The 25,932-nt window shown below is 37.9% G+C and overlaps 1 protein-coding gene and 6 gene segments (V, D, J or C); all 7 read left to right on the plus strand.

The window, feature by feature from the left end:
* ighd (immunoglobulin heavy constant delta) overlaps positions 1-25,932 on the plus strand; it is a 96,331-nt gene that overhangs the window by 13,539 nt on the left and 56,860 nt on the right. The gene's annotated exons all lie outside the window — the stretch shown is intronic.
* Positions 2,942-3,385, plus strand: LOC129408564 (Ig heavy chain V region 914-like). The segment is given in 2 exon segments: positions 2,942-2,988; positions 3,066-3,385. Coding segments are annotated over 2 exon segments (354 nt in total).
* LOC129408565 (Ig heavy chain V region 914-like) lies at positions 6,399-6,864 on the plus strand. The segment is given in 2 exon segments: positions 6,399-6,445; positions 6,523-6,864. Coding segments are annotated over 2 exon segments (354 nt in total).
* On the plus strand, positions 8,116-8,693 carry LOC129408550 (Ig heavy chain V region 6.96-like). The segment is given in 1 exon segment: positions 8,116-8,693. A coding segment is annotated over 1 exon segment (436 nt).
* On the plus strand, positions 11,313-11,753 carry LOC129408559 (Ig heavy chain V region 914-like). The segment is given in 2 exon segments: positions 11,313-11,359; positions 11,437-11,753. Coding segments are annotated over 2 exon segments (360 nt in total).
* On the plus strand, positions 14,864-15,324 carry LOC129408562 (Ig heavy chain V region PJ14-like). The segment is given in 2 exon segments: positions 14,864-14,917; positions 14,994-15,324. Coding segments are annotated over 2 exon segments (357 nt in total).
* On the plus strand, positions 20,366-21,277 carry LOC129408557 (Ig heavy chain V region 23-like). The segment is given in 2 exon segments: positions 20,366-20,455; positions 20,542-21,277. Coding segments are annotated over 2 exon segments (366 nt in total).

Consider the following 25,932-nt stretch of genomic DNA (forward strand, 5'->3'; position numbering starts at 1 on the left):
TAAAAAAGATATGTTTTAAGTTTACTTTAAAAATATGAACATCGCAGCGGACCCAGATCCTCAGGAGACTGTCCACAGACGGGGCCGTAAAAGCTAAAAGATGCCTCACCGTGAGTTTTAGTTTGAACTCTTGGACAGCTAAAAGGAGACTACCTGAGGACCTGAGAGTCTGAGAGGGCTCATATGATAAAAGCAGATCAGATAAATAAATAGGACTAAGACCATTAAGAGCTTTATAAACCAATAAAAGAACTTTAAAATCTATCCTGAAGCTCACAGGAAGCCAGTGCAGAGATTCAGTACTGGGGTGATGTGCTCTCTCTTCCTGGTCCTCGTCAGCAGCCGGGCTGCAGAGTTTGGAGGAGCTGCAATGGAGCTGTAGATTTCTTTTGGAAGACCAGAAAGGAGAGCATTACAATAATCAACGCGATTTGTAATAAAAGCATGTATTAAAATCTCTGCACTGGCTTGAGAAAGAAAAGGTCTGACTCTGGCAATATTTTTTAGATGATAAAAACCAGATTTAGTGATGGACCTGATGTGTGGCTCAAAGCTAAAGCTCACTGTCAAGAATAACTCCTAAACTTTCACCTCTCACAGGGTTCAGTGAGTAGGTTTGGAGCTTAGCTTTGAGCCTCTCTCTCTGAGCTTCAGACCAATAATTAAAACCTCAGTTTTGCCCTTGGTTGAGCTGGAGGAAGTTTGCTGCCATCCAGGACTTAATATCTAAAATGCAGTTAAAAAGGGTGTCGATCGGGGTCAGGTCACCAGGAGACACGGCTATATAGAGCTGGGTATCATCAGCGTAGCTATGAAAGTTAACACCATGTCTCCTTGATGACCTTGTCCTAGTGGCAGCATGTAAAGGTTAAAAAGGGTTGGACCTAAAATTGAGCCTTGGGGAACACCATACTCCATTTTACATTTTGCGGAGGAGTGCTCCCCAAGACTAACATAAAAATCCCTGTTTGTTAAAAATGATTTGAACCAGTTAAAAACAGATCCAGAGAGGCCGAGTGTATAGTGTAATCTATCTAATAAAATACAGTGGTCTACAGTGTCAAATGCTGCCGTGAGATCCAACAGCACCAGGACTGACAGGTTTTTCCTGTCTAAGTTGGATCTTATATCATTAGTAGTAGTAGTAGTAGATCTGAGTGTCGTCTGCATAATTGTGGTAGGACACGTTATTGCTGCTTATTAACTGGCCTAATGGCAGCATGTAGAGATTGAACAACAGGGGGCCCAGGATTGACCCCTGAGGCACCCCACAGGTCAGGGCCATGTGATCTGAGACACAGTTTCCAATTTCAATAAAATACTTCCTGTCTTCTAGATAGGACTTGAACCAGTTTAGTACAGTACCAGAGATGCCCACCCAGTCACTCATTAAATTAAATCATTGTTATTTTATTTTATCCTCACTAAAGTTATAACAAAATAAGAGTAGAATATAGCAATAGGCGTGGATTTTCAAAGCAATGGTCTCTTGATTGCTGGAAAATAAAAAAGACTCAGACATGCATGAATCACTTGTGAATTAGAATTGATTTAAAACATGGTATAAAAAAAAAAGTTATATCTATATAGTGAAAAAAATGAAATAGCAATGATTTCTTTCAGGATACTGTTATGTTTTGTGTTTTGACAGTGAGAAAGCTGTAACAGAATGTAACGTCAGAAGATGAAAATGGTATTAATATTTATTGGTTTTATGGATCCATTTAGACCACTAACAGATCAGAACTGTCTTTATTTCCAGTGTAGTTTTTGTTCAGCTCCTCCCTGTGACTCTCTCATGTGTTTGTGTGTCATCTACAGATAGACATATCAGTGAACAATGACTCATAGATTTAGATCAAATCATTTTCATTTGTTTATAACCTGAGTCATTGTTTTATGTGCATAATAAGAAAAAAATAGAAACAGCACTGCCTCATTCATGGACTAACTAGATTCACAAGACAAACATGAAACAACAAACAACAATTAAAACATCACATCTGATTCAAGTGTGTGTCTGTTCAGATTCTAGTTGTGTGTGTGTCAGTGATCATGAAATCCTCCTGATGTTGCAGCATTAGTTATAGTGAGAAACAGCAGGGGGAGTTTATGTGCAGAGGTAGATCAGTGTGAGTTTATGGGAGCAGCTACCACAGTGAAAAACACCATGACAAAAACAAGACTGATTTTCTTTTTTCAGGATTTTTAGGAGACAATACATTAAAAATAGTGGGATGTTTCATCAGTTTTAGCAGTATTCTCACAAAAAAAAAAAAAACATTTGATAGAATCTGCTTAAAATGTCCAATTTATACCCATGAATATAATGAAATGCAAGATTTTGATGTTTGTGCTCTTCAAATGATGACAGAGGTAAATCTGTTTTCACCATTTATTCGTGTGCATTAGAAGTAGTTGAAGAATAGAAGAGCCCTGGTGAAACACATAATACAAACATAGTTGTAGTGTAGGTAGAATAGAATAATATTGACTCGTGTAAAAAGTGAAACAATGTGGCTGATATATTGATATGTGATGTTGGGGACCCACAAGGGATGGTTTTGGCCCTATAACTCTTCACACAACTATCTGTTTCTAAAAATGCATCTTGAAATTGTACGTGTTTGTGATTTCAGTTGAATTTAGCAGTAAGGACAAACTCTGAATTTATATTTTGTCATAAATCAGTTAATAAATAGAGTGTAAAATTTGGCTTAGAAACCCTGTGTGTGGAGAATGAATGAATAATGCAATTTAAAAGCACTCTGGGTGTCTTGAAAGGTGTGCTGCTTAAACCACCAACCATCCTGCCACCATTGATTTTTATATCCAAAACATGTGGCGATATATAAACTTTGGGGAGGAGCCAATGCAAACCTGAAATCCTCTCCTCTATTTAACTCTGTGTGGAGAGGAAACAGAGCTGTGAACTCTTGAACAAAATGGACTACAGGACAGCACTTGTGTTTGTCACATACTGGACAGGTGAACTGTTGCTCTGGACTAATACTGGTAAATGACAGCAGGATGAATTTAAATACAGTTTTGGCTTGTTTCCACAGGTGTCTTTGCTCAGACTCTGACTGAATCTGGTCCAACTGTGAAAAGACCAGGAGAGTCCCACAGACTGACCTGTACAACATCTGGGTTCACATTTAGCAGCTATGAAATGCACTGGATCAGACAGGCTCCTGGGAAGGGACTGCAGTGGCTGGCTTACATTCACCCCGATGGGAGCAATTATTACCCTGAGTCAGTGAAAGGCAGGTTCATCATCTCCAGAGACAACAGCAGAAACCAGCTGTATCTGCAGATGAACAACCTCCAGACTGAGGACACGGCTGTGTACTACTGTGCCCGAGAAGCACAGTGAGAGAGTCACATGGAGGAGCTGAACAAAAACTCCACTAAAGTAAATTATGAACATTTAGTGATCTGAAAATCCAATAAATAATATGAAAAGCAGTGTTATATTTTTACATCATATCCTAGTACAGCTTTCTCACGGTCAAATACACAGTCCAGAAATCATTATTCTGAAAGAACTCAGTGTGCAGTGACAATACAAGAAATCATTGTCATTTCATGGTGATTGCTCTAGAGTTAAAACAAAACAAGAGCAGAGCAGTGGGAGAAATAGTGTTTTAATCACAGAAGAATAAAGATTACTTTGACATGTCTGAATCACTCTAAATACAACTCTGAGTTGATGAATTAGAAGGGAGACATTTCTTACAAGCCTAAAAGGCAGTTTAAAACATATGTCTCTTGTTTCAATTCAAACCAGACATGAATTCATAGTGACACTGTTCTTTATATATTATAATACAGAACAGAGTCATGTTGTCTGTGCCTGTAAATGTAATACGTTTTTTTTTATATTGCATTATTCTTAGACATGTTTGAATGATGGAAACAGCTGCTGTAATAAGTTTCAATAATGTGATGACTTGTTGAATCTTAATTACTTGATAAACTGTAAGTTCTGTCCATGGTTGTAACAAAATGAACAGGTGATAAAGAGTAGCCCTGTCAAATTTAAAAATGTAATTAAATATATCTTTATGTTAGTAGTAAAAATCATACATGCTGCTGACATTATATAATTATATACAAATATTAATTTTTTTAAAATCATCACAGATCTTAGTATTTTCGTAGTCATATAAGAAATTCAACTTGTGATTTAATAAACATGAATGATGATTATTGATTCATTAGTGCAGTACACACAATTCATATAATTAAAATGACTCTGGCCATATGTGTACATACTTTTCAGTTCCTCATAGGGGATTTGTATGTGTGAGTGAGAGGAGGAGTGTATGCAGAGCAGATGTAAATGTGTGTACAGTACATAGTGTGTTGCTGCTCCTCCTCGCTCACATGTGCAGTCTCAGGATGGACACACTCACTCTGCTGTGGGCTGCTCTCTGTCTGATCTGTGAGTTTTCCTCTTTCACACTCAACATCAGCTCCACTTACACACAATGCTCCTGTTATTGAAGCATCTCCTCAACACATTTCTGTCCTCCACAGGTGTGAAGTGTGAGACACTGACACAGCCAGCCTCTGTGACTGTGCAGCCAGGACACACTCTCACCATCCCCTGTACTGTCTCATACTCTCTTGGCTACTACACAGCATGGATCAGACAACCTGCTGGGAAAGGCCTGGAGTGGATTGGAATGAAAGACACATCAGATTCTTACTATAAAGATTCTCTGAAGAACAAATTCAGTATTGATTTAGACACTTCCACAAAAACAGTGACTCTGAATGGACAGAACATGCAGCCTGGAGACACTGCAGTGTACTACTGTGCTCGGTATCACACAGTCACACAAAGTATATGTAGAGCTGTACAAAAATAGTAGAGAGTGCAATTCACATTAAGTACCAGAGAAGGCGTCCTATACATATCAAAATATCACTTCTGCCTTTGGTCCACACGGCTCTAGAATATTGCTTTGGCTTGGTCCATAATGTGTTGGGATCAGCAAGAATCAATCACACTGCCTAAATACACGTGTGTTTGTGTGTCATCTACAGATAGACATATCAGTGAACAGTGACTCATAGATTTAGATCAAATCATTTTAATTTGTTTATAACCCGTGTCACTGTTTCATGTGCATAACACGAAGAAAAAAATAGAAACAGCACTGCCTCATTCATGGACTAACTACATTCACAAGACAAACATAAAACAACAAACAACAACTAAAACATCACATTTGATTCAAGTGTGTGTCTGTTCAGATTCTAGTTGTGTGTGTGTCAGTGATCATGAAATCCTCCTGATGTTGCAGCATAACACCATGACAAAAACATGACTGATTTTTTTTTTTTTTTTCAGGCAACAAAACATTAAAAATAGTGGCACATTTCACCAGTTTTAGCAGTATTCTCACAATGGAAATATTTGATAGAATCTGCTTAAAATGTCCAGTTTATAGCCATGAATACAGTATAATGAAATGCAAGATTTTGATGTTTGCACTCTTCAAATGATGACAGAGGTAAATTTGTTTTCACCATTTATTCATGTGCATTAGAAGTAGTTGAAGAATAGAAGAGCCCTGGTGAAACACATAATACAAACATAGTTGTAGTGTAGGTGGAATAGAATAATATTTTGGATATAAGATTTATAGAGCTAATAAAACATGACAGTATCAATGTGCTTCAGAAAAAAAACAATGAATATCTAACACTAACTGAATAAATAAATAATTAAATATTATTAAATACAGTGAACCATTACCAATAAGAATAAAAAAAGTGCTATACAGTAAAATACAGTGTTAAAATCATATGCTGACAACATGACCATGGAACAGTTTCATTTCTTACATCAGCGCTTTTCAACACTTCACTCTGACTGAAATTGTCCCCAGCAGCACCCAGTACATGAAGATCACAGGTCTGACAGCAGAATTATAGTATTATATTATTATATTGTATTGTATTATCTTGATATGTGATGTTTGGACCCACAAGGGACAGTTTTGGCCCTATAACTCTTCACACTTTAACTATCTGTTTCTAAAAATGCATTTTGAAATTTTATGTGTTTGTGATTTCAGTTGAATTTAGCAGTAGGGACAAACTCTGAATTCATATTTTATGATAAATAAATAAATAAATAAATAGAATGTAAAACTTGGCTTACAAACCCTGTGTGTGGAGAATGAATGAATAATGCAATTTAAAAGCACTTTGGGTGTTTTGAAAGGTGTGCTGCTTAAACCACCAACCATCCTGCCACCATCTATTTTCATAACCAAAACATGTGGTGATATATAAACTTTGGGGAGGAGCCAATGCAAACCTGAAATCCTCTCCTCTATTTAACTCTGTGTGGAGAGAAAACAGAGCTGTGGACACTTGAACAAAATGGACTACAGGACAGCACTTGTGTTTGTCACATACTGGACAGGTGAACTGTTGCTCTGGACTAATACTGGTAAATGACAGCAGGATGAATTTGAATACAGTTTTGGCTTGTTTCCACAGGTGTCTTTGCTCAGACTCTGACTGAATCTGGTCCAGCTGTGAAAAGACCAGGAGAGTCCCACAGACTGACCTGTACAACATCTGGGTTCACATTTAGCAGCTATCAAATGAGCTGGATCAGACAGGCTCCTGGGAAGGGGCTGCAGTGGCTGGCTTACATATGGAGAGGTGGGAGCACTGCTTACTCTGAGTCAGTGAAAGGCAGGTTCACCATCTCCAGAGACAACAGCAGAAACCAGCTGTATCTGCAGATGAACAACCTCCAGACTGAGGACACGGCTGTGTACTACTGTGCCCGAGAAGCACAGTGACACAAAGTATATCTACAACTGTACAAAAACATTAAAGGGTGCAATTCACAATAACAACCAGAGGGTCGCCCTATACACAGCAAAATGTCACTGAAGCTTTAAGTGCATGGTGGTTCTAGAATATTGAGTCACACTTTATAATAAATGCAGATTAATTCATCTTAAACACAAATAAACACATAATTCATGATGAGCAAATACTATATTAACAATTTGTTTATTATAAATTAAATCTTTGTTTACTAATTAATTATTTAAGTCTTGATATATATGAGTTATTTTAAAGTAGTAATGCAGCTGTTTGTTTAATTCATCAGTCGTCCAGGTAGGATCCACAGTAAAAGAAAAAATCAATTCTGGACTGGACAAAAGCTTTCTGAGTTTTCATCCGAGCAGCTTCTTAAGTTCTGAATTTTTGTTTAGCTATTGTAATGTAGCTATTTTAAATCTGACACCTTATAACATTTCTTGATTTGTGCTTAACCTTTGCAGAGAAATTTGACTAAAACTAAAATCCTCCTGAGCCACAGTTGAGCAGCAGTTACAGTGACTCCACGGTGTGAATTAAAACTGCAAAACATGACTCCTCTGTTTTTAATGTTTATTTGATCTGCTTCACTCCTCACTGTGGTAGCAGCTACAGACCTGGTGTCCTTTATTGCTCTAACGGGGAAAGGCCAAGTTGATCAAAAATGTTTACTTCTTTTTACAAAGTAATTCCAAAAGTGTCTCAAAATGTTTCAGTTTTCATTAAAAAAAAAAAAAAGTATTTGTTTTTATTTGTTTTTTGACACCAATGTTTGAGGTGACTGTGAGCCCAAAAGTAGATTTGTTTGACAGTGAAATAGATCTATAATGGAATCCTCCCTATAGTTGAGCAGCAGTTAGAGTGACAGACAGACAGACAGACAGACAGACAGACAGGGTGTTTATGTGCAGAGGTGTGTCACTGTGCACATGGCAGCTACCACAGTGAAAAACACCATGACAAAAACATGACTCCAAGAACATCTAGAGTCCTGACATATTTCTACATACATACATAGAGCTGTAAACTAAACTTTTCTGAATCAAAATCATATGGAGTTGAAAATATCTTGTTTCACTCTCTCATCGGAATTTCTTCTAAGATACTTTTAAATTTCTCTCACCGACAGCCTCCTTTATTCAGCCTCCAGCACTTATTATATAATATGTAAATACATATTTAAATATTTATTTTCATCACGTTGTTCATAAATTTGGGTTTATGGTCATAGTTTGGATAGTGGGAGGAGCTTGAGTAAAGCTGATATTTAAATGAGAACCACACTGTTGACAGCAGCACTGTGCTACAATGGCTGTTACACACTTCACTATACTGCTGTGTGCTGTGTGCCTTTTCAATATTGTTCATGCTTGGTCCATAACAGAGTCTGGATCAGCCATCAAACGTCCTGGAGAATCCCATAGACTCACATGTACTACCTCTGGGTTTGACTTCAGCAAACCATACATGGAACTGGGTGAGACAGGCTCCAGGTAAAGGTCTGGAGTGGATTGCATATGTGCACACTGGCAGTAGTCACTTCTTTTACTCCAAGTCAGTGGAGGGACGCTTCACCATCTCCAGAGACGACTCCAGCAGCCAGGTGTATCTGCAGATGAGCGGTCTGAGGACAGAGGACACTGCGCTGTATTACTGTGCCAGAAGAGACAAAATGAGACAGAATAACAGAGCGCTGGGACAAAAACTACTTCCTCTCTTCACTGTGCTCTTCTCTACTGGCTAAAAATAGTGTGATGCTTCACCAATTTTCAGCACTAATGCCACAAAGAAAAACAAAAACTTGAGGCAACACGATTCAAACTTTACCTTTTATTTATACCCATAAATATAAATGGATGTATGATTTTAACATGAAACTGGATTCTGTTAATTCAACTGCATTTTTTTTTACCTGATTTCAAATGATCAGAAATGTACTTTTTAAAATATTGTTGGAAAAATGATTTGGAGATTCCTAATTTTTGAGTCATTCACTCTTTATATGAGCACTTCTAGTTTATTCTTTAAACAAATGTCATTACAGAGCAACTGAAAACACACCTGTATGTTTGTCTAGACTAGGGCCATAGTGTTGTGTAAAATATATTGGGGTCCTGCAGGGGGATGTTTTACTCCAAATCTTTTCACACTCCATCTCAATCTGTGAAGTAAATGCCATGGCAAGGCAAGTTTATTTGTATAGTACAGCTCATACACAAAGTAATTCAAAGTGATTTACAGAATAAGAAATACATGACAAATTGCAATACAAACAAATCAAAACATAAATAATCATCATAAAATTCAAAAAGAAATAGAGACATTAAAGAGAGAAGATACTATAAATGCAGCAATAATGAAGTAAAATGACCTGATAAACATCATAGTAACAGTGTAAAGTGCCGCACTGTGACGCTGCTGAATCGTACATGTCACTGTGCACAATCACAGTGTCGGCCCCTAACAGACTGTAAAGCTCATTAAAGAAAAGGTAATTCAACTACACATTATCAGAACAGTATACAGTCTTATAACCTGGGACTACATATGAGCAGACTAGTACATCTTTAGGTAATCTTTCAGTAAATTTCTCTGTATTCATGAAAACTGAAGTTGATTTCACGAGCAATAATAAGATAATCAAATGGGTCAAGTGTAAAATATGATAATATGCTTAATTTTAGATATTTGAATGCTGACAGATTTACTTGAATTAAGCAAATACTTGTAAATAGTCAGAACGTGTTGCCACACCCGCTCTCTTTATAGAGCCCAAGTGAAAGTGAGTCTTTGCAGAGCTCCTCAAGTTTCCACTATGATGGGGAGAGCAGTGACTGTGTTCCTCTGGGCTCTTATTCCAGGTGGGTACAGACACTGAACACATCTACAGCACAAACAGCACTTTACACCATTTCAACTCTCTGTGTTTTCCAGTGGTCCAGGCCCAGTCTCTGACCTCTTCAGAGCCAGTGGTCACCAGCCCGGGACAGTCTGTCTCACTGTCCTGTAAAGTGGAGGGGCTCTCTTTAGCTTGGCTGCACTGGATTCGTCAGAAACCAGGGCGAGGACTGGACTGGATCGGTCGCATTGACAGTGGAACAGGCACCATATTTGCTCAAAGTGTCCAGGGCCAATTTTCTATCACAAAAGACACTTCAACAAACACTGTGTATTTACAACTTCACAGTGCAAAGGAAGGAGATACGGCTGTTTATTACTGTGCACGAGAGGCACAGTGGTGCAGAGAGCTCCACAGCTGTACACAAACTGAGATGACAGAGCGGAAGTCTATTAAAATTATTATTATTTTACATTAGGCAAATAGAATTACATTTAAAACATTTTTGAAAAAAAAACAATGATAGAAGTGGGTCAATACTAGCATTACCAGACCTGTTTGAATGATAAAAAGAACTATTGCAGTCAGTTTCAATAATATGATTTTTCTGATCTTGGCTTTTAATAAAACTGTTATTCTCACAAAGGAAATATTTGATAGAATCAGCTTAAAATGTCCAGTTTATAGCCATGAATATAATGAAATGCAAGATTTTGATGTTTGCACTCTTCAAATGATGACAGAGAGGTAAATCTGTTTTCACCATTTATTCATGTGCATTAGAAATAGTTGAAGAATAGAAGAGCCCTGGTGAAACACATAATACAAACATATTTGTAGTGTAGGTAGAATAGAATCATATTTTGGATATAAGATTTATAGAGCTAATAAAACATGACAGTAACAACGTGGTTCTGTAAAAACAGTGAATAATTGACACTAACTGAATAAATAAATAATTAAATATTGTTAAATACAGTGAACCATAACCAATAAAAATAAAAAGTTCCATACAGTAAAATACAGTGTTAAAATAATAAGCAGGCAACATGACCATGGAACATTTTAATTTCTTACATCAGCGCTTTTCAACACTTCACTCTGACTGAAATTGTCCCCAGCAGCACCCAGTACATGAAGATCACAGGTCTGACAGCAGAATTATAGTATTATATTATTATATTGTATTGTTTTATCTTAATATGTAATGTTTGGACCCACAAGGGACAGTTTTGGCCCTATAACTCTTCACACTTTAACTCTCTGTTTCTAAAAATGTATTTTGAAATTTTATGTGTTTGTGATTTCAATTGAATTTAGCAGTAGGGACAAACTCTGAATTTATATTTTATGATAAATCAATAAATAAATAGCATGTAAAACTTGGCTTACAAACCCTGTGTGTGGAGAATGAATGAATAATGCAATTTAAAAGCACTTTGGGTGTTTTGAAAGATGTGCTGCTTAAACCACCAACCATCCTGCCACCATCTATTTTCATAACCAAAACATGTGGCGATATATAAACTTTGGGGAGGAGCCAATGCAAACCTGAAATCCTCTCCTCTATTTAACTCTGTGTGGAGAGGAAACAGAGCTGTGGACACTTGAACAAAATGGACTACAGGACAGCACTTGTGTTTGTCACATACTGGACAGGTGAACTGTTGCTCTGGACTAATACTGGTAAATGACAGCAGGATGAATTTGAATACAGTTTTGGCTTGTTTCCACAGGTGTCTTTGCTCAGACTCTGACTGAATCTGGTCCAACTGTGAAAAGACCAGGAGAGTCCCACAGACTGACCTGTACAACATCTGGGTTCACATTTAGCAGCCTTTACATGAATTGGATCAGACAGGCTCCTGGGAAGGGGCTGCAGTGGCTGGCTCACATTAACCCCAGTGCAGGCACTGCTTACTCTGAGTCAGTGAAAAGCAGGTTCACTATCTCCAGAGACAACAGCAGAAACCAGCTGTATCTGCAGATGAACAACCTCCAGACTGAGGACACGGCTGTGTACTACTGTGCCCGAGAAGACACAGTGACATAAAGTATATCTACAACTGTACAAAAACATTAAAGGGTGCCATTCACAATAACAACCAGAGGGGTCGCCCTATACACAGCAAAATCTCACTGAAGATTTAAGTGCATGTGGTTCTAGAATATTGAATCACAATTTATAATAAATTCATATTAATTCATATTAAACACAAATAAACACTTAATTAATGACAAGCAAATAGAGTTTATTATGAATAAGTGTTTTTTTTTTTACTAATTCATAGTGAGATAGTGAATCCGGTCTGCAACAATTCAAGGAAGTCCTGTCTCAAGCCCAGACCACCTACTATTCCCACCTCATTCAGTCAGGCTTTGGAAATCCCAAAACACTTTTCACCACCATTAACAAACACCTCAATCCCCTGGATAATGGCTCACAATCATTCACAGAAGAAAAGTTTATCTCCTTCCTGTCATTTTTTCCAAATAAAATCACCAACATATACGACCACCTCTGTGCATCTCCGTCCCTCACTCTTACATCTCCCTGTCCTCCCACTACTTGCTCCACCCTGTCCCATTTCTCCCAGATCTCCCCCTCTGACTTACCTGAACTTCTGGAAGGCATGAAAACCTGCAGCTGTTTCCCTGATCCCATCCCATCCACCTTTGGCAAAGCCGGTCTGCCTGCTCAGTCCTCATTCCTCACATCCATCATGAACTTCTCTCTGTCCACTGGCTCCGTCCCTTCCGCGCTTAAGCTCGCCACCATTACTCCTATCCTCAAAAAACCTGGACTTGACCCAGACTTTCCAAACAACTACAGACCCATCTCTAACCTCCCATTTCTCTCCAAACTCGAATCGAATGTGCCGTCTCCACCCAACTGAAATCCCACCTCACCACCAATAACCTGTTTGAATGTTTCCAATCCGGTTTCGCTTCCACCGTGGCCCCGAGACAGCCCTCCTCCGAGTCACTAATGACCTCCTGCTCTCCTGTGACTCTGGGAACCTCAACATCCTCATCCTCCTGGACCTCACTGCTGCTTTTGACACCATCGATCACTCCATCCTCCTCTACCGCCTGCAAACCACCTTCAACATCACTGACTTCGCCCTCTCCTGGTTCACCTCATACCTCACCGACAGACACCAATTCATCCATGTCACCCACTGCAAGTCCCCCTCTGCCCCACTTACTCAAGGAGTTCCCCAAGGTTCAGTTCTCGGCCCGCTCTTCTTCATTCTCTACATCAGGGGTGTCCAACTCATTTTGGTCCGGGGGCCGTATCCAACCTACTTTGTTCCCAAAGGGGCCGGATCAGAAAACTCATGGCATATATACCACAAAAATAGCAATATGTTCAGATATTTGTGCAGAGAAACGTAAATCTATTACAGAAATCATTTTTAATTGAGTGAACTCTTTCTTTTACAAAATATTATAATATTATGAACAACCTGAAACTTTAAGAAAAACACAATGTTTTAACATGAACTTGTATTCAAATAGGAATAAGTCAATTTTTGTTGTAAAATCCTGCACTCGGCTCCACTTTTCTCATTTTTGACATTTTTCTGATGAGGGTGTCACGGTCAACAGTCAAAACGATCGTCCTTTAAGAGCGTTTGGAAAGAGGCAAGTCTTCATTTGTGCTGCTCTGGTGGGAGGGGCCACGTACAGAGACGCTGGAGATGCTGATATGCTAGCGGTGCAGAAAATTACCAATATTTTAATAGAAAATATAATAAAATTATTTTAGTAGAAAACCAGCCAAGGGCCAGATTAAAGGTCTTGGAGGGCCGGATCTGGCCCCCAGGCCATATGTTTTACACCTGTGCTCTACATCCTCCTCCTCGGTCACATAATCTGCCGCCACAGCCTCCAGTTCCATTGTTTCGCTGATGACATCCAACTCTACCTGTCCACCAAAACCATAACCCTGGCCACACATTCCACCCTCACAAACTGCATCTCTGAAATAAAGTCCTGGCTACAGTCAAACTTCCTCCAACTCAACTGCAACAAAAATGAAATCATCATTATCGGCCCCAAAACACTCACCAAAACTCACAATAACTTCACCCTCTCCATTCATGGCTCTTCAGTCCCCTCCTCCTCCTCCCACCTCTGTAACCTCAGCATCCTCTTTGACCAGACCCTTTCCTTTGAACATCACGTCAAACACATCACCAGAACTGCTTTCTATCACCTCCGGAACATTGCTCGCCTCCGCCCATCCCTCTCCCCTCAGTCTGCTCAAACCCTCATCCACGTCTTTGTCACCTTATGCCTCGACAACTGCAATATCCTGCTCTATGGTTCACCCTCCAAACTCCTCAGTAGACTCCAGTACATCCAGAACTCTGCTGCCTGCCTCCTCACCTGCACCTCCTCCCCTGAACACATCACCCCTGTCCCCATCCCCCAGCGCATCCAGTTCACACTCCTCACCATTGTGTCCCTCCACAACCTGACCCCCACCTACCTCTCTGAGCTCCTCCACCACCACAGCACCACCCGTGCCCTCCGATCAGCTGACACCAACCTCCTGTCTCCCCCCACCAGGACTAAACATAAGACCTGGGGCGACCGGGCCTTCTCCACTACTGCCCTCACCCTCTGGAACTCACTACCCAAACACATCAGAGACTCACCCACACTCCTCATGTTTAAAAAAGCCCTGAAAACCCATCTCTTTAAGAAAAAAAAAAAAAAAAAACTTTCATTAACTGTCTTTTTCTCTTGTTTGTCGTTGTTTGTCTTCTCATGTAAAGCATCTTTGGGTATCTTGAAATACAAGTGTTATGTATTATTTCAGTCGTCCAAGAAGGATCCATTGTAAAAGAAAAAAATCAATTCTATCAACTTGACAAAAGCTTTTAGAGTTTTCATCCAAGCAGCTTCTTCAGTTCTGAATGTTTCTTTTGCTATAATAATATAACTATTTTAAAACTGAAACATTCATAAAAGTCATACTGGCATAACATGCCTCCTTTAAAAAGACAAACAGAGTGAATTAATACTTTGAATTAACTTCAAACTAGATAGATTTAACCAATGACACAGTTGTGTGTAGTAAAATCTGTACTGGTGTATTCATGCATATGCAAATCCCAGAGTGATATAAGGTGAGTGGAGAGAGGGACAGACACACTTGAGTCATGTTGTCTGTGGCTGTGCTCCTGCTGCTGGCAGCTGCTTCCTGTGAGAACACTTCCTGACCTTCACAGCAGCGCCCCTGTAGGAGAATGAGTGTGATGATGATGTTGTCTTTCCACAGGTACAGTGGACTGTGTGGAGCTCCTCCAGCCAGGCTCAGTGCTGCTGCAGCCTGCTCAGACTCTGACCATCAGCTGTCGGGTCTCTGGTTACTCTCTCACTGACAGCAGCTATGCCACAGGCTGGATCAGACAGAGAGAGGGCAAACTGGAGTGGATTTTCTATCAGTGGGGAACAAGTGGTCTAGTACAGAACGATGCTCTGAAGAACAAGTTCAGTCTGAGCAGAGACACGTCTGCAGGAACAGTGACTATTCAAGGACAGAGGCTGCAGCCTGAAGACTCAGCTGTTTATTACTGTGTGCGTCCACAGTGACTCAGAGCAACAGCAGAGCTGTACAAAAACACAGAGTCAGCCCCTAACAGAGAGTAAAGCACAACAGGCTATTCAAATATATACATCATACACATATACAGAACAGAAGTATAACACAGAAGTACATGTTAGCAGGTTAGTAATCTTTCAGTAAATTTCTCTGTGATTATGACAACTGAAGTGGCATTTAAGACCAACTCTAGTCTAATACTAAAATGATGAATTCATAAAGCATCCTAAACATAATTTTAGTCATACATTCATATTGAATATTTCTAAGTCATAGAAGTCAGTTTGGAATAGCTGATATTGTTGAAAAGATGACAACATTGACAGTTTTTCTTGCAATAAGCAAATACTTAAAAACGAGATGTAAATTCTTAGAGAGCATCCACTCCCACTCTCTTTATATTGAAATACATTTTAAAACATGTTAGAAATAAAACATTTAACAAGTTTGTTCTTTTTACATAACAGCATTATGAGACATATTAGAGTGATGAAAGCAACAACTGTAATAAGTTTCAATAATATGATAACTTGTTTAATCTCAATATTTCACTAAAATGTAAGTAATGTAATGTTCATTGTCGAGACAAAATGAACAGGTGATAAAGGCAGTCCTGTCTGGTTCCAAAATGTTCTGACTCATATCATTTTTATTTCTGTTAAAGCTAAACAAGATCACACACATGCTGCTGACAATGAACAAACTATAATTTCAAAAAAGAAAAAAAAAAGAAAATTCAATTACAAAGAAAAAAAAAATCTTCTTTTCAACTAGTATTTGCTTAGCAATAAAAAGTCAACTTATCATATAATAAACATGATGTTAAATTAATATTATGAAAATTCCTCTGAGCAGATGCATATACAATTTATACACTATTGGTCCTTTTCCATGACTGTGTGACTGAGTGAGAGGAGGAGTGTATGCAGAGCAGATGTAAATGTGTGTACAGTACATAGTGTGTTGCTGCTCCTCCTCGCTCACATGTGCAGTCTCAGGATGGACACACTCACTCTGCTGTGGGCTGCTCTCTGTCTGATCTGTGAGTTTTCCTCTTTCACACTCAACATCAGCTCCACTTCCACACAATGCTCCTGTTATTGAAGCATCTCCTCAACACATTTCTGTCCTCCACAGGTGTGAAGTGTGAGACACTGACACAGCCAGCCTCTGTGACTGTGCAGCCAGGACACACTCTCACCATCCCCTGTACTGTCTCATACTCTGTTAGCAGCTACTGGACAGCATGGATCAGACAGCCTGCTGGGAAAGGCCTGGAGTGGATTGGAATGAAATACACAGGAGGCACTCACCATAAAGATTCACTGAAGAGCAAATTCAGTTTAAATGTAGATTCCTCCAGTAACACAGTGACTCTGAATGGACAGAACATGCAGCCTGGAGACACTGCAGTGTACTACTGTGCTCGAGAATCACAGTCACACAAAGTATATGTAGAGCTGTACAAAAACAGTAAAGAGTGCAATTCACAGTAAGTACCAGAGAGGGCGTCCTATGCACAGTTTATCAGTTTATCCCATATGTGCTGCTTGGTCCATAATGAGTTGGGATCAGGAAGAATTGTTCATCTGACAATGACAAAGACAATAAACATGATATGATCTTAAGTCAGACATTTTATACTTCATGTATTATGTCAATTCAGGCTTTTTTCTTTCTCAGGATGAAGACCAAATGACTTCTTCTGTGTGATCATCACAGCAAACCAGTCACACAGCAACATGAGAGACTTTTTCTATGTGTGGACACCAGGTAAAAGACTGAATACAGAAAAATGTATTTGTATGTAGGAAAAAAAACTAAAATAATATTGATAATGATCATAAATGTGGGGAAAAAAATATTTCAAAAGTTTTCTAGCATTTAAGTTAAATTCTATAATAAGTTTAAAAATTGGTGCAAGTTAACATGTATACAAATTTAAGAATTAGTAAAGTTGTTTCACAGTGAAATTAGACTAATAATGAAATCGTCCTGAGCTCGAGCTGAGCAGCAGTTAGAGTGACAGACAGACAGTTCAGTGTTTCTGTGCAGAGGTGAATCATTGTGCATATAGCAGCGGCCACAGTGAAAAACACCATGACAAAAACATGAGAGCAGGAGCATCTACAATCCTGAAATACTTCTACAGCTATAGAGCTATAAACCACAAAAAAACAAACAAACTCTAAGTTAAAATCATAATGCACATGGAGCTGATAATATTTAGTTTCATTCTTTCATCCAAGATTCTTTTATATGTGTTAGTTTTTCCATCAGCTACAATCACCAGAGGAGAGTTGTGATATGGCAATACTCAGGTCATAGTTAAAGTATTTTAAACTTCAACTACAGCACAGCAACATGCAACCTGAACTCAAGTCTCTATATTACTTTATCCACAGATGCAGCCCGTGTCCCGGTGCGTCTATAAACATCCCCCTAACACCCCCACTGCTCTGCTTTTACTATGTTATATCTATATAGTGGACAAAATGAAATAGCAATGATTTCTTTCAGGATACTGTTATGTTTTGTGTTTGACAGTGAGAAAGCTGTAACAGAATGTAACGTCAGAAGATGAAAATGGTATTAATATTTATTGGTTTTATGGATCCATTTAGACCACTAACAGATCAGAACTGTCTTTATTTCCAGTGTAGTTTTTGTTCAGCTCCTCCCTGTGACTCTCTCATGTGTTTGTGTGTCATCTACAGATAGACATATCAGTGAACAATGACTCATAGATTTAGATCAAATCATTTTCATTTGTTTATAACCTTTGTCACTGTTTTATGTGCATAAAAAAAAAAAAAAAGAAACTGCCTCATTCATGGACTAACTAGATTCACAAGACAAACATGAAACAACAAACAACAATTAAAACATCACATTTGATTCAAGTGTGTGTCTGTTCAGATTCTAGTTGTGTGTGTGTCAGTGATCATGAAATCCTCCTGATGTTGCAGCATTAGTTATAGTGACAAACAGCAGGGGGAGTTTATGTGCAGAGGTGGATCACGGTGAGTTTATAGTGGCAGCAGGCTACCACAGTGAAAAACACCTTGACAAAAACATGACTGACTTTTTTTTTTTTCAGGAGACAATAAATTAAAAATAGTGGGATGTTTTACCAGTTTTAGCAGTATTCTCACAAAGGAAACATTTGATAGAATCTGCTTAAAATGTCCAATTTATACCCATGAATAAAATGAAATGCAAGATTTTGATGTTTGCACTCTTCAAATGATGACAGAGAGGTAAATCTGTTTTCACCATTTATTCGTGTGCATTAGAAGAAGTTGAAGAATAGAAGAGCCCTGGTGATATATTATATTTTATGATAAATCAATAAATAAATAGAATGTAAAACTTGTTTACAAACTGTGTGTGTGAAGAATGAATGAATAATGCAATTTAAAAGCACTTTGGGTGTTTTGAAAGGCATTCTGTTTAAACCACCAACCATCCTGCCACCATCTATTTTCATAACCAAAACATGTGGCGATATATAAACTTTGGGGAGAAGCCAATGCAAACCTTATTTTAAATGTCACCCGTGCATGTTTAAGTAATCTAGCGCTCTCTCCCGAGCCTCGAACCCTCCTTACGATTGGAAATACGATCCAATCCAAAGCTCAGCCCACAAGCCTATGTCACCCATGCTCCCACACAACAACTTTCCACTAATAAAGAAAAGTATGACACAAAACAAACACTACAACTTCACAAACCAAATGCGAAGTGCAGCTGTTTCATTAGTCGAATGTAAAATGAAGAACGAGAAAGGAGGACGTCAAAAACTGAACTGAAACTTATAAAAACAAGTTAATACCTTGTTTTTTGATGATTACAGAATTTTTGAAAAAACAATAGTAACATGTTGATCTGAATATGTTGTGTTAATGTGTGGTTAATATCCCACAGAAGTGCAATATGCCCTCTTTAAAATCTAAATTCTAAAAGAAGTCTGCAGTTATATCAAGGTTATTTTTCTTTTCAACATTCCATATATATTCATTCATAGTTTTTATACTTTCAGTGAGAATCCACAATATAAATAATCATGAAAATAAAGAAAGAGCAAAAATGAAGAAGTGTGTCTGAACTTTTGACTGGTTGTGTGTTTAAAATATTTACTTTTCATTCATGTTTTTCATAAATTTGGGTTTATGGTCATAGTTTGGATAGTGGGAGGAGCTTGAGTAAAGCTGATATAAATGAGAACCACACTGTTGACAGCAGCACTGTGCTACAATGGCTGTTACACACTTCACTATACTGCTGTGTGCTGTGTGCCTTTTCAATATTGTTCATGCTTGGTCAATAACAGAGTCTGGATCAGCCAACAAACATCCTGGAGAATCCCATAGACTCACATGTACTACCTCTGGGTTTGACTTCAGTGGCTCTGTGTGGAATTGGATTAGACAGGCTCCAGGTAAAGGTCTGGAGTGGATTGCGTTAGTGCACACAGCCAGTACTCCAATCTACTACTCCAAGTCAGTGGAGGGACGCTTCACCATCTCCAGAGACGACTCCAGCAGCCAGGTGTATCTGCAGATGAGCGGTCTGAGGACAGAGGACACTGCGCTGTATTACTGTGCCAGAAGAGACACAATGAGACAGAATCACAGAGCGCTGGGACAAAAACTACTTCCTCTGTTCACTGTGCTCTTCTCTACTGGCTAAAAATAGTGCAATGTTTCCACTATCACTATTGTCACCATAAACACTCAATGAATTGATGTCAGATATTCTTGTTTTCCATGAATATAAATAAACTTAACATTTTCACAAGAAAACTGTTTCTATTAAAATTGTCTTATGAGAAGAAGAAGCATCTGAAACACATGAAGGTTCCCAGTTTAGCACTAATTATGACATAATCTTTCATTAAACTATAGTTTGATTGTTGTCATTGAATGAGAGAACAAACAATGAAATTACAATCAGCATTACTGTCTGTGTCCAGCAGAGGGAGTTACTGTATATGCAAATTATACACACTTTAAAAGCACCACTAAGTTATTCTGTGCCACAGAAACCAGATTGAACTGCAACATCGAACACAAATCTGTTTTTCAAAATGGCAAAATATCTTCTACTAACATTATTATTTATAGCTACAATTCACTGTAAGACTTTAATAATTATGACATTTGAATTGTGATTTGAACATGTTTGAGTGTAAATTAAATTCATGTATTTTTTCCTTGTACAGGTGTGTGGACAGAGATCAGACTGGAGCAGCCATCTTCTCTGCTGAAAAGAGCTGGAGAAAGTGTGAAGATGTCCTGTGTTACATCTGGTTATTCTATGACAAGCCGCAACATGCACTGGATACGACAGAGACCAGGACAAGGGCTCGACTGGATTGGAGAAATGAGCACAGGCAATAATGCTGCTATTTATGCAAGTGCCTTTCAACAACGCTTCACTCTGACTGAAAATGTCCCCAGCAGCACCCAGTACATGGAGATCACAGGTCTGACAGCAGAAGACACTGCTGTTTACTACTGTGCCCGACAAGCACAGTGACAGGAAGAATGAAGCTCATGTACAAAAACATCCAACCAAGAGCTGCTGTGGATGTTCCTCTCAAACACAGACTGGACATTCACTCTAACACAAATACAACAAAATGTGACATTTTTATTTTTCTATGTTAAAATCACAACCACAAGCAGTTACAAATATTATACATATTTTACCTTTCAAATCATTATAAAATCTAAATGATCTAAGCTTTGTTCAAAATAACCGGTGCAATTCGATTAGAAATGACGTAAAAGTCCACCACCCCTGAACTGTGACAAGTTTAAATATAATGTTTGTATATAATACTTAAGCATTTGAAAGATACATGTCATTTGTTACAAGATAAAACTGTTTTTATTGTCTGGGCTTAGATGGAGATGAGGCTTTATTCATAATGTGAAATTTTAGGAACCTGCAGGGGACAGTTTTAGCTCCATTATTATTATTATTATTATTATTATTATTATTATTATTATTATTATTATTATTATTATTATTATTATTATTATTATTATTATTATTGTTATTATTATTAATTAATTATTATAATAACTATTAAATCTATAATTTTTTTAAGTGTCAGATGCTCTTCAGCCAGCAATGATATATGATTTTGTTTATTTATTTATTTATTTATTTAATTGAGCAAGGTAAAACATGTACATATTTGAGACCTGGTGCTCAAAAGGAGTAGGATAAAATAAAAAATAAAAAAAACTAAACTAAAAGTGACAATAAAAAGTTTTCTATAACAAAACATTTCAATTAAATGTTACAATAATGTTAAAAAGTTGGCATAAAAAAAAAAAAAACATGTTAAACTACCTTAAGAATAAGAGGCCTGTATTTTGTCCTGCGCTCATGTTCAGGAAGGACAGGAAAGCAGTCAGTGGTTTTTTGCATGTGTGTGTGTCACTGTGGGGGGGGCACAGTGAAATAAGCCACTACAAAAACCTGCTACAAACAAAACTACAGAGAATCATTTATGAACGTGAAGTCATTGTCCTCTTCAAAGCCACTATAACCAGGGACAGATGCTCCACCCTCTGCACTATTGTCCAAACCATTGCAGATGAAGATTGACTCTTGTTAGTGTTAATTTAACGATGGACTCTCAATAAAGTTGTGTTAGACGTCATGATAATTATTGTACCTGTTTTTAACTATGGAATTTTAAGACATTTTTACAACTCCAAGCAAGAAATATCTGTGTGTCTCCATGGGTCATATTCTGTACACCTGTTAACCATGTAGTTTTAGACTCTACAAATGAAAATGCATGATGGATTCAGCGTTCTCTCAAATGAATGAGGACATGTTTGCCATTATGTTTGGTGAATTTACACTATTGTTTTAGCCTAATTTGAACTACTTCACTCCTCAGTGTAGCAGCAGCTCAGGCCCTGGTCCTTGAAACATGCAAAACAACCAAACTGTATTCTGTAAATCTTGGGTATTTAGTCCTCAGAGCCTTCAAACATGTATCAACAATTGTCACTGGGGAGGAGCAAATGCAAACCTGAAATCCTCTCCTCTATTTAACTCTGTGTGTAGAGGAAACAGAGCTGTGGACACTTGAACAAAATGGACTACAGGACAGCACTTGTGTTTGTCACATACTGGACAGGTGAACTGTTGCTCTGGACTAATACTGGTAAATGACAGCAGGATGAATTTGAATACAGTTTTGGCTTGTTTCCACAGGTGTCTTTGCTCAGACTCTGACTGAATCTGGTCCAGCTGTGAAAAGACCAGGAGAGTCCCACAGACTGACCTGTACAGTATCTGGGTTCACATTTAGCAGTTTTTGGATGAGCTGGATCAGACAGGCTCCTGGGAAGGGACTGCAGTGGCTGGCTCGCATTAGCAGCGGTGGGGGCACTACTTATTATTCTGAGTCAGTGAAAGGCAGGTTCACCATCTCCAGAGACAACAGCAGAAACCAGCTGTATCTGCAGATGAACAACCTCCAGACTGAGGACACGGCTGTGTATTACTGTGCCCGAGAAGCACAGTGAGAGAGTCACATGGAGGAGCTGAACAAAAACTCCCTTGGAAATAAAGACAGTCCTGATCTGTTAAGAGTCTGAAATGAATCCATGAAACTTGTAATTACAGTAATAATAGTATAATCATTTTTTCATGTTACATTCTTTTACAGCTTTCTCACTGTCAAACACAAGCATAACATTAAAAGAACTTGAGTGTGCAGTGACCTTCAAAGAAATCATTGCTATTTCATTTTGTCTACTGTATAGATATAACAAAGTGAGAGCAGAGCAGTGGGGGTGTGAGGGGGACTGGGGAAGATGTGATTTATCTAAATAACAGTAAAGAGGACTCCAACATGCATGAATCACTCTAAAAACAACTTTGTGTGGTTAAATTAGAAGAGGAAACATTTATAACATGGCTACAGTCGATTTATCTTAATGTCTCCTTTGTTAAGTGATTCTGTCAAACCTCTATAACAAACCTGACATAAGTTCTGATAAATCAACAGTCAAACTTGATTGCATTCACCACTGTTATATTCTGTTAAGAAAAATATTTTCTATTCACCAACTACCACTATTACAAGATTTCATTTAATCAAATATTTACTGAATGTTTTTTGGATGGAGCAGAAGATGAAACATACTTGGAGGTTCCAAATGTATAATTTAATTTAGTGCTCCCCATTACACTATTGTCTGTGTCCAGCAGAGGGAGTTACTGTATATGCAAATTGCACACTCATTATATTGGCTCCACTTACTTATTTTGTGCTACAGCAAACTGAATTAGCAGCTGCAACAGGATCTGAACTCAACTTATCTTTTAAAATGGCAAAATATATTGTAGTTGCATTATTATTTATAGCCACAATCCACTGTAAGATTTATTTATTATGGTTACTTATTATATTTTAAATATGATTTTAAAATGTTTTTGTATACTAAATTCATATATGTTTTTTGTACAGGTGTGTGGACAGAGATCAGACTGGAGCAGCCATCTTCTTTGGTGAAAAGAGCTGGAGAAAGTGTGAAGATGTCCTGTGTTACATCTGGTTATACTATGACAAGCAACAGTATGCAACTGGATACGACAGAGACCAGGACAAGGGCTCGACTGGATTGGGTGGATGTACACTGGCCGTAACCAACCAACTTATGCCAGTGCCTTTCAACAACGCTTCACTCTGACTGAAAATGTCCCCAGCAGCACCCAGTACATGGAGATCACAGGTCTGACAGCAGAAGACACTGCTGTTTACTACTGTGCCCGACAAGCACAGTGACAGGAAGAATGAAGCTCATGTACAAAAACATCCAACCAAGAGCTGCTGTGGATGTTCCTCTCAAACACAGACTGGACATTCACTCTAACACAAATACAACAAAATGTGACATTTTTATTTTTCTATGTTAAAATCACAACCACAAGCAGTTACAAATATTATACATATTTTACCTTTCAAATCACTATAAAATCTAAATGATCTAAGCTTTGTTCAAAATAACCGGTGCCGTTTGATTAGAAATGACATAAAAGTCCACCACCCCCGAACTGTGACAAGTTTAAATATAATGTTTATATATAATACTTAAGCATTTGAAAGATACATGTCATTTGTTACAAGATAAAACAGTTTTTATTGTCTGGGCTGAGATGGAGATGAGGCTTTATTCATAATGTGAAATTTTAGGAACCTGCAGGGGACAGTTCCATTATTATTATTATTATTATTATTATTATTATTATTATTATTATTATTATTATTATTATTATTATTATTATTGTTGTTGTTGTTGTCATTATTATTATTATTGTTATTATGAATTGTTAATTATTATTAATAATAATTATTATTAATTATTATAATAACTATTAAATCTATAATTTTACTATGATTTTTTTTAAATGTCAGATGCTCTTCAGCCAGCAATGATATATGATTTTGTTTATTTATTTATTTATTTATTTATTTATTTAATTGAGCAAGGTAAAACATGTACATATTTGAGACCTGGTGCTCAAAAGGAGTAGGATGAAATAAAAAATAAAAAAAACTAAACTAAAAGTGACAATAAAAAGCTTTCTATAACAAAACATTTCAATTAAATGTTACAATAATGTTAAAAAGTTGGCATAAAAAAAAAACATGTTAAACTAACTTAAGAATAAGAGGCCTGTATTTTGTCCTGCGCTCATGTTCAGGAAGGACAGGAAAGCAGTCAGTGGTTTTTGCATGTGTGTGTGTCACTGTGTGGGGGGGGCACAGTGAAATAAGCCACTACAAAAACCTGCTACAAACAAAACTACAGAGAATCATTTATGAACGTGAAGTCATTGTCCTCTTCAAAGCCACTATAACCAGGGACAGATGCTCCACCCTCTGCACTATTGTCCAAACCATTGCAGATGAAGATTGACTCTTGTTAGTGTTAATTTAACGATGGACTCTCAATAAAGTTGTGTTAGACTTCATGATAATTATTGTACCTGTTTTTAACTCTGGAATTTTAAGACATTTTTACAACTCCAAACAAGAAATATCTGTGTCTCTATGGGTCATATTCTGTACACCTGTTAACCATGTAGTTTTAGACTCTACAAATGTGCTGAAATGCATGATGGATTCAGCGTTCTCTCAAATGAATGAGGACATGTTTGCCATTATGTTTGGTGAATTTACACTATTGTTTTAGCCTAATTTGAACTACTTCACTGCTCAGTGTAGCAGCAGCTCAGGCCCTGGTCCTTGAAACGTGCAAAACAACCAAACTGTATTCTGTAATTCTTGGGTATTTACTCCTCAGAGCCTTCAAACATGTATCAACAATTGTCACTGGGGAGGAGCCAATGCAAACCTGAAATCCTCTCCTCTATTTAACTCTGTGTGGAGAGGAAACAGAGCCGTGGACACTTGAACAAAATGGACTACAGGACAGCACTTGTGTTTGTCACATACTGGACAGGTGAACTGTTGCTCTGGACTAATACTGGTAAATGACAGCAGGATGAATTTGAATACAGTTTTGGCTTGTTTCCACAGGTGTCTTTGCTCAGACTCTGACTGAATCTGATC

The sequence above is a fragment of the Boleophthalmus pectinirostris genome, unplaced genomic scaffold (assembly GCF_026225935.1).
Source record: "Boleophthalmus pectinirostris isolate CB_2022bp ecotype Guang Dong unplaced genomic scaffold, ASM2622593v1 HiC_scaffold_17, whole genome shotgun sequence".
Taxonomy (NCBI): Eukaryota; Metazoa; Chordata; class Actinopteri; order Gobiiformes; family Gobiidae; genus Boleophthalmus; species Boleophthalmus pectinirostris.